This window comes from Seriola lalandi, unplaced genomic scaffold (genome assembly GCF_002814215.2).
Source record: "Seriola lalandi dorsalis isolate HSWRI2012SDOR001 ecotype SW California unplaced genomic scaffold, Sedor1 jcf7180002054983, whole genome shotgun sequence".
NCBI lineage: Eukaryota > Metazoa > Chordata > Actinopteri > Carangiformes > Carangidae > Seriola > Seriola lalandi.
The window spans coordinates 665612-674693 of record NW_019525532.1 but is presented as its reverse complement, the minus strand read 5'-3'; the positions used below and the strand labels follow the sequence as shown (position 1 = coordinate 674693).

Here is a 9082-nt window from a genome sequence, read left to right as displayed (position 1 = left end):
TCACTGAGAACCACCTCTGACCGGACGTCGACACGCAGGGAAAACGTAAACGTCCTTCGTCATGCGTCAGGGGCAGCGCTGAACTTCCAGCCAATCAGAAATTTAAGAATCAAAGCTCGTTTCCCGCCCTCTCTCCTCCCATTCGTTCAACAACCCGCCGCGTCTGGGCCTATCCGCACTGAGCTCACAACTTCTGCCATTTCTTTCTGGGCAGCTGCTACTGGTAAGTTATATGAATGAAGTTGAGAGGGCTGTCTGTGGGACAACCATCTTAAATGACCTGGATTACCTGCTATTTTTGGAGAGGGGACATCAATAAGGACCTTTAGTCAACAGCTGGGAGTTCACTTCTCGTTTTTAAGCTTTTAATTTTTACAGTTTGCTTTGTCGAATCAACAACCATTGTTATCTAACTGATAACAGTCATATTTATAGTATCACATATTGATTTTATTGTTGTTTTTCTCAGAGAAATTATTCCAAGCAAATGTTAGCTCATCTCACTGGACTTGCTTCTTCCTGATATTTGTGTGTGTATGTGTATGGCTGCAAGTGCTTGTGTGTAGGTGTGTTTGTGTAAGGTGAATGCATTCCTTTTAAATTACTGTTTGTTGTTTTTTCCAGTTTGGATTTACTGTAAGACTTCACAAACAGCTGATTATAACCAGTCATCATACTATAGCCTGAGGACATTTCATTTAACACTTACACTGACAATAAAATGTAACTGCTGCCTGTGCTGCTATTGATTTAGTTTGATGCACTGTATCACCACCAGTTAATTTCACATGGTCCTTTCTTTTACTTTCATGAATGACACAGGCTTTAGTGAGGACGTTATTACACCCAAATACGCAGTCATGGTCCAGGCTAAGACGTGGATCCTAACCAAGCACTTTGAGGGCTTCCCGAAGGACAGCAACTTTGAGCTCAAGGTGGAGGAGCTTCCCAAGCCCAAAGATGGAGGTAAGGCCATTTTTGTCCATTGATTCACTCTGCTTAGGCTTGAAGAGGTGGTGGTGTTATTTGTCTTGACTTGGTCTCAAACACAGTGTTTACTTGACTCCTTCACATACAGAAGAGGCAAACCTCTGTGGTTTAAGCATACACTTAAACACTGTTGTTTTTCCACTGTTTTTGGTTTAGAGGTGCTTTTGGAGGCAGTGTTTCTCAGTATCGACCCGTACATGAGGTGAGCGAAGAGCAGAATCATGCATTTGAGAAATGTTCAGGGTTATTGTAAACTCTTGTTAACATTACGAACTCATTCCTTAATGGGGGAAAAAAAAGAAAAAGCATATAAAATGTAATGCAACGCTGTGTTTGTCTCCCCAGGCCGTTCAGTAGGGTCCGCATGAAAGAAGGCGATGTGATGATTGGAACTCAAGTGGCCAAGTAATACATACATACACACACACACACACACACACACACACACACACACACACACACACACACAGAGTCTTTTATCTGTCATGATGTACTGCACACATGATGTTTCCTTAAACAGACCAAAACCTACACCTGCTGTTAATTACTGCAGCCTTTGATTCCCAGTGACTCAAGAGTGAAATTGGACCATTGAAATGTTCTTGGCAGAGTGTTCAGACGCTCCGTCTGTTTCAGTGGGAATGTTTTTGTTGATAAACATGAAGAATAAATTACTTGGTGACCACTTTCCAACTTTCCAAAGCTTGTCAAAATAATCAGATTCAAACCCATATGTTCTGTTTTTCTCTAGTTTTCTAGTTAACTTACAGTGTGTAAAATCACACAGTTGTACATATCACGACACACTTGAAAACAATCTTAAGAGTTTTGTGTGTTGTGCATATGCTCTACATATGACACCATGGATTGAATTGGCAGGTGAGAAAACACATGTGACTTTCTTCTCCCTCTTCTGTTTTCTTCTTCTTCTCTGTAGAGTGATCCAAAGCAATAACCCAGCATTTCCCGTGGGAAGCCATGTTGTTGGTCGTTGTGGCTGGAGAACCCACACAGTCTGTGATGGGACAGACCTCATTCCCATCATGCCTGAGTGGCCTCAAGACATCTCATTGTCGCTGGCTCTGGGTACCATCGGCATGCCAGGGTAAGACAGATGCTAAGTTAAATAGAACTAGAAGTTAGATGCGGAGGAGTTATATGTAGGAGCCAGGTTTCCAGAAGTAAAGTATTGTCGCTGCTGAATCATAAATACAGACTAATAGCAAATGCACTAAAAAAACGTTCTGGTTTGTAAAAGCCAAAGACTGTTCACAACAGCTTTAGTAAACACACGAAGCTGCAACTGCTAAAAAGCAAACGGATGCTTAGGAGCCAAAAATAGATAAGTGGTAAGCCTGGGGCGACTCACACGTGTGAACAATACATTCAACCTTCCCTGAGTAAATATCAGAGGAGAGTGCTAACCTGAAAAATATTTAGCCATTTTCCTGCTAGTGGAACTTACCTTTGAAAAGGGAGGGTGTTGTTCCTCTGCTGTTTTTAAGGCTCTCAGCTCAGGAGAACGGCTGAGTTTCGTCTTGCTTTGAGAAAATAAACGGGAAAGGCTCCAGATGTTTTGTTCAGTGGTGTTTGAAGTGACCTTACAAACACCGATAACCTTGCTTTGGAAGCAATTACAAAGAGTTTACATTACAGGGGTCACAGGGGCTCCTCTGGAGAACTGAAAGGAAAACATACCCTCATGCTTTTCAACTTTTAGAGGTTGCATTTTTATTTCTTGCTCCTTCTCTCCAGACTCACAGCACTGTATGGGATTGAGGAGGTCTTGGGACTCAAGAAAGGTGAGACCCTGCTGGTGAATGCTGCAGCAGGGGCAGTGGGCTCTGTGGTGGGCCAGATTGCCAAGATCAAGGGCTGCAAGGTGGTGGGTTCAGCAGGGTCTGACGCGAAGGTGGCCTTCCTTAAAGAGCTGGGCTTCGACGAGGCCTTCAACTACAAGACTGTTGGATCCCTGGAGGAGGCACTGAAGAAGGCTTCTCCAGAGGGATACGACTGCTTCTTTGAAAATGTAAGCAATGGTGGTGTAGTTCCAACTCCGAAAAGTGTCCTTGAGCTCTTCTTGTTTTCTTATTACACTCTGTCCTATGTTTAAAACTGTATTTTTGCTTATTTTTTCATCGGTGAAACTGTCATGTCTGTCTTGACTTCAGGTGGGAGGCCCTTTTTCAAGTGTCGCCTTGCAACAGATGAAGAACTTTGGAAGAATAGCTGTGTGTGGAAGTATTTCTGTGTACAATGACACCACGCCTCAGACAGGTGTGCACTGCTCTCCTTCCATTTACTATAATTTAGTCTAATTTTACCACTTTAACTTGATGCCTGCTTGTGAAAGACATAGTGAAATGCAAGAAGTACAGTGTGCAAACAAATTATTCACTCCTTCACAACTTCACATGTAGTAACACCTTTGTTCACTAGAGGGGCGACACAGTGTGACTGAAAAGCTTTGGAGATGTATGAACAGACTCTTAACAGAATTTCTTTCCTTAGGACTCCCACTGAAAGTCATTTTATATTTTTCTTCAACATCTCTCTTTCTCTCTCTCTCTCTCGGTCTCTCTCTCTCTCTCTCTCTCTCAGGCCCGTACCCTCATCTGACCATGATCTTCAAGCAGCTTAAGATGGAGGGCTTCATGCAGAGCAGGTGGGAGCACAAGCACCCAGAATCCCTCAAGAGGCTGATGGGATGGCTGAAGGAGGTTAGTGACTGAAAACAAATTTATTATGATGCCTGATATGATTCAGAAATTTCTCTGTGTGTCGTCAGTTGTAACGTTTGTGACTTGTGCTTTATTTACTGTGCATCTGCAGGGCAAACTGCATAGTCGGGAGCACATCACAAAAGGCTTTGAAAACATGCCAGCTGCCTTCATGGGGTTGCTGCAGGGAGACAACATCGGCAAGGCTGTCGTCGCAGTCTGATGTGAACCATGGGATCAATAGAGTCGGAACAGTATTACCAATAAGTGATACATTATTACAGAATTCATACATGAAGGACTGACAACTAACCATATACTTTCATATTAACATGTCGATGTATCTTATTTGACTATTTTTATAGTCACATTAACAAAACATTATTGATGAAAGCACTCCTGTAGTTTAGTCGTGAGGAAATATGATTTATAATTTCACTGTTAAAGGATTCAATCTGAAACGATTCATCCTCTAAAAGTTCTTAAATTGGGATGATTTGTATGAGGCTGAACTATTCTGTTTTTTTTTATGAATACCAGTAGCTCTTACTGCTAGTTTTTTTTTTTTTTTTTTTTTTTTCATGTGGGAGAGAGCAGACTGCTATGGGAAAACAGTAAGGCATGAGATGGCAGTTTTAGTAAGGAAATAAGTGATAACTATGTGCCAGGAAGTACCTTAATGGGCTGTGTGGGTATGCTGCTCATACATTCATTTACTGTAACATAATTAACCATGCGCTTTGTATTTAGTGAAAGCTTTTATATATGTAATAAAAACTGTTTGGCTTTTTTTTTAAGTCTCTGTTGGCATCATGTCTTTTACTTGTGTGTTACTGGGCTGACTGAGTATCTATACCATACAAATCTGATGTTAATTTATACATGTCCTGCATTTAAGGCCTGGGGGGGGGCTATTGAAAATGTGTGATCCTTTCAATTCTAAAAGGAGTGGAGTCTAGATAATAGCGGAGGCACTGTTATCCTGCTGCTGCCAAGTGGAGCTTTTTGTTTCATCAGGAAATAGACTGTATTTTTAGCTACTAATCTGCATTTCATAAGGTTGTGGAGAGCCCCGGCTCCATGGTTACATAGGACGCTGTTAGTCTGCTATGGCCAGTTTTAGTCCTGTGAAGTAGCACAAGGTTTACACACTGCCCTGTAGTAGTGTGATAATTTGTGTACCTGTTGGAGAATGGTCCTGATCCAACAGTAAAAGACACTGTGGGGTTTGAATATGAAAGTGACCAAAATAATGTTATTGTGAGGCTGGAAAAACATTGTTTACTTTCCACCGAATTTAAAAAGAAATACAGACATTTTTGATTTTATGGCATATATATAAAACATTTTATTATTTGGTTGTTAAAACGTCATGTTGATGCATCATTGCGTAAACAGCATTGTTCTGTAGCTCCTCAAGATGGAGCTGGTTTTAATGACTTTAAATACTTTTAAGTAGTTTGATCTCAGTTTGGTGGAAGCTTGATGGGACACACTGCAAAAACAACGCCGCATAAAATAATTTGGAGATAGTTAAACCGAGGCTGGAAAAACTTGGTAGACATGTAGTCACCTGCGGTACATTGCAGTGTGGGTGGAGTTCAGTGAAATTGAGCTGCGCAGACTTAGTCACTTACGGTAAACCAAGAATTTGTCAAGTCATTGTGACTCAAATCACTGTGCGGCCGCTTTTCCTGCTCTTACCAATGCTTATAGGATAAATAATAACACATACTACAACAAACTATCATACTATTTAATATTACAAAATACAACGTAATTGGTCATAGACCTACTAGTAATCGGTTTAATGTTTTCGGTCAGATTTGACGAATGATTCATCCAAACGATTGGGAAGCACTTGATACACCCACCGGAGGACATACTTTTACTTTTACTTTTTTTTTTTTTTTTGCTGTAACATCTAGTTCTACTGACGGATTAAAAATGTCCAACAACAAACCAATGACGTGTAAAGCTATGAAAATGAAGTATTACATCGCTGACAACTTTCAAAATAAACGTCTTTACTTGGCTCTGCTTAATAGAGACAGTGGTGGAAGAAACACTCACTTTACTTATGTAAATGTATACCACAATTTCAATATACTTCATTACAAGTAAAAGTCCTGCCAGCCTCCAAATTGACCTCAAAGTTGAATCAACAGCTCTGAAACAGTCTCAACCAGAACTGAACGGTTTTGTATTAGACTGCATCAGTTATAGCTGGGCACACCTTTGTATTTCATAAAGATACTTAATAGATCAGTAGTTTAATGAACAGATAAAGGAAAAGATAAATGAAAAATACTGATGGTGCACAATTGGTCCCAGTTTCCCTAAATAAACTAAATTCTCTCCTCCATGAGAGTCTTTTAGGGGAAGTCCGTAAATAGTTGCCACATATTTTCAAAGTCTTAGATTTTCCCTTTAATGCAAATATACATTTTTCCATAGATAGTGAGCTTGAAAGTCCTTTCAGCCATTGTCTAAAGGAAGGTGGATTTTTCCAGCACAGGACAATTGTATATTTTGCATACAGACAACAAAAATATACACATATATATATATATTTTTTTTCTCTTTACAAATTAAGTTTGGCTACATACAGTAGGAGACATACAATAACATACAATAGATTAAGTTTTCATTAACTCGTCTAACAATGACAGACTTTTATTTTGGAGGTACAGCACAGTGACTTCCGCTTAATGCTGCAATAAAACGCGGTGTCTCCTCTCATAAAAGGGCATTGCCAAACTTAACCGATTGTTGTCTCATCTTAGCCTGGTTGACTCAACAGCTATCATGGTTCGCGAAGTGGAAAGTTTGGTAAGTTGTGACTTGTTTATGTCACTGTTTTTGTCGTTTAAGATCCGCCATTGTGAACACGGAGGTCTGTGCTCCAACGGTAGATGCTGCTCCTCCGGCGGGCCAGCCCCGCGCCATTCCTGTTACCCTTTCTCCTCTTGAAGAGGAAAACATTTTGTCGGATTTTCTGGCTCGTTTATTGAGAGAGATGAGTCTGAAATTTGATCAAACATTCAGTTTAAGGCTTTGAGTCCTCTTGTTGGTACGTGACTGGATGATTCAGCATGAATAACGGCGGTTTGATAGACGGCACTGAAGTTAGTTTTGCATTCGTAGGTTTAACACATTTTACAATTGTGTTTTAAACAATTTTCACACACACACACACACACACACACACACACACACACACACACACACACACACACACACACACTCTCTCTCTCTGCGTAGTCCAGGATTGACTAATTTAAATGTGGTGCTTTTGATCTAGACTTGGTCTGCTCTGGTTAGGGTGGGGCGGTGGGTGAAATCGCCGCTTTCTGTGTGTTTTTATATAAAATTAGAGCTTCATAAATGTGAAACTGAGTTAAACAGTTGCAGGAGTGTTGTTGTTGTCCAATCCAGATGTGATAACTGTAAATAAATACGTCTCTAAGACGGTCCTGATCTACGAACGTGGTCTGGATGAAGATTTCTTTCTTTAACAAATTAAATAAATGTTTAACCAACCTGAAAGTTGGTTTTAAACAGCCTTAAGGCTTGGATTAGTTTGTCTGGTATCCTTATACAACAGTAAATGGATTTTTAAAATAAAAAAAAAAACGAAGAATTGGCCTCATAATGTAATCATATAACTTTTCTCCGGACTGAAACTAACTTCACGTCAGTGTCGTGGCTGAGAGCCGCGGCCATGTGTAGGACGGGAGACTTTACCCTTTCGCCTCCAGGCGGGAATACAGTTGTTTTTTATTAACGTTAGGCTGAAGTGGAAATGCCTTACAGACGGTTGTCTTGTGGTGTTCACTGAATTAAATCAGCATAACGTTAGTTGTGAATGTCGCTGGATTGTTTACTAATAGTGGCGGCTACAGAGGCTAAAGGGACGGCTGACGTCAGAGCTGTTACATAAGGCAGCTGGTTGTCCACGACGGGCCAGACACATTTTACCCGGTGTGTGGGAACGGGTGTCCTTTTCTATCACGGAGCACTTTAAAATACCCAAACTTAATTGCCACATGGGTGTGTTTGTTTGTTTGTTTTTTTTATCACATATTTATAATTGGCAAGCAGAGTTATTGAAAAGTAGCTTTGCTATTGTAGGGTTAGGGTCTATAACGGGAAGAGTCATTTTATTTTCTACAAACATAGTTTATCTATTCACACTCTGGACCTCTCGATTTTGAATGTAATGACTGCTATATGTACTATATGTATGAGTGTATAGGTAACTACACCACGAATATAGTCTATATATACTCTATAGAAGAGGTCATAATTTTATTTTTTTTACAGCCCAAAATCACAAATATACCTTAGAGGTTATGATTCTAAATAAGGGACAACTCAACAAAAGAAACAAAAGGTAAACCCTCTAGAATAACCTACCCATGAGGGCACAGTAATACTGTTTTGGATACATTTATATAGTTGAGCTGCCTTGTGTCTTATGGTCTGGTTGTATGTACCATACTGAAGCCTGAATCCAAGTTACTATTACACACACGCTTTAAGTAAAAGCTTTAAGATATAATGAAGGAAATGTTGGGTTTTAAATTTGCAGTGTAACTAGCCACTGACAAATGGCCAAACAAATAACTGCAGATGATGGACTGGAGACAAACACAAACTTACATATTCCCAGCAGTACTTTCTGAATAATTATGTAGCCGCATGATCAAAAACCAGTTACAGGCGTTAACTGTTTTCATTTCCTGTAGGACGAGTTCAAGGCCATCCTGAAGGAAGCCGGAGACAACCTGGTGGTGGTTGACTTCACAGCCACGTGGTGTGGCCCCTGTAAACAAATCGGCCCGAAGTTTGAAGTAAGTGGATGATTGTCTTCTAAAAACATGGCTTAATGTGTTTTGAAATTATTTTGTAAAATGAAGTTTCAATTACAGACACAAAGTAGGATGAAGGGTTGTTTTAAATGAGCCTTTTCCTGACGGATACGTTTTGCTTGAAGAGCATCTCTTTGGAGAGGGAGATTGTTGCTCAGGCAACCCTTTGTCAAGCCGTTCCCACTTCAAGTAGGAAAAACCTGCTTCACTGGAGATGTGATGCAATGGCTGTAAACGCATTAAATAAATAATACAGGAGTTTAGCAAGGCTTCTTTTTTTTTTTTCTCCCTCAAAGACTGAGTTCACACCAGGAACAGAAACACTATATTTTCTCACAATAAAAGGGCAGCCGTCGTCATGTGCATCACGTGTGCCGTGAGTATCTTAATGCTCACCCATCCATTCTTTTGCAGGCTCTGTCAACAAAGCCTGAATACAAGCACGTCATTTTCCTGAAGGTGGACGTGGATGAGGCTGAGGTGAGTGTGTGTGTGTGT

General features: G+C 40.3%; 2 protein-coding genes across 2 annotated transcripts in view; both read left to right on the top strand.

Annotated features, from left to right (window-relative positions):
• The first annotated feature begins 156 nt into the window (after positions 1 to 156).
• LOC111647144 (prostaglandin reductase 1) lies at positions 157 to 4501 on the top strand. Its single transcript, XM_023396748.2, has 9 exons — positions 157 to 223; positions 823 to 966; positions 1147 to 1192; positions 1336 to 1395; positions 1928 to 2095; positions 2746 to 3019; positions 3162 to 3267; positions 3592 to 3710; positions 3823 to 4501. The coding sequence occupies exons 2-9, from the start codon at positions 861 to 863 to the stop codon at positions 3931 to 3933; spliced, it is 990 nt and encodes a 329-aa protein (XP_023252516.1). The 5' UTR covers positions 157 to 223; positions 823 to 860; the 3' UTR covers positions 3934 to 4501.
• Positions 4502 to 6405: 1904 nt separating this feature from the next.
• The window catches only part of txnb (thioredoxin b), a 4128-nt gene continuing 1451 nt past the window's right edge, over positions 6406 to 9082 (top strand). Inside the window, exons 1-3 of the mRNA XM_023396828.2 lie at positions 6406 to 6542; positions 8462 to 8566; positions 8999 to 9064. Coding sequence (XP_023252596.1) covers positions 6519 to 6542; positions 8462 to 8566; positions 8999 to 9064 — 195 coding nt within the window. The 5' untranslated portion in view covers positions 6406 to 6518. The remainder of the gene's footprint in view (positions 6543 to 8461; positions 8567 to 8998; positions 9065 to 9082) is intronic.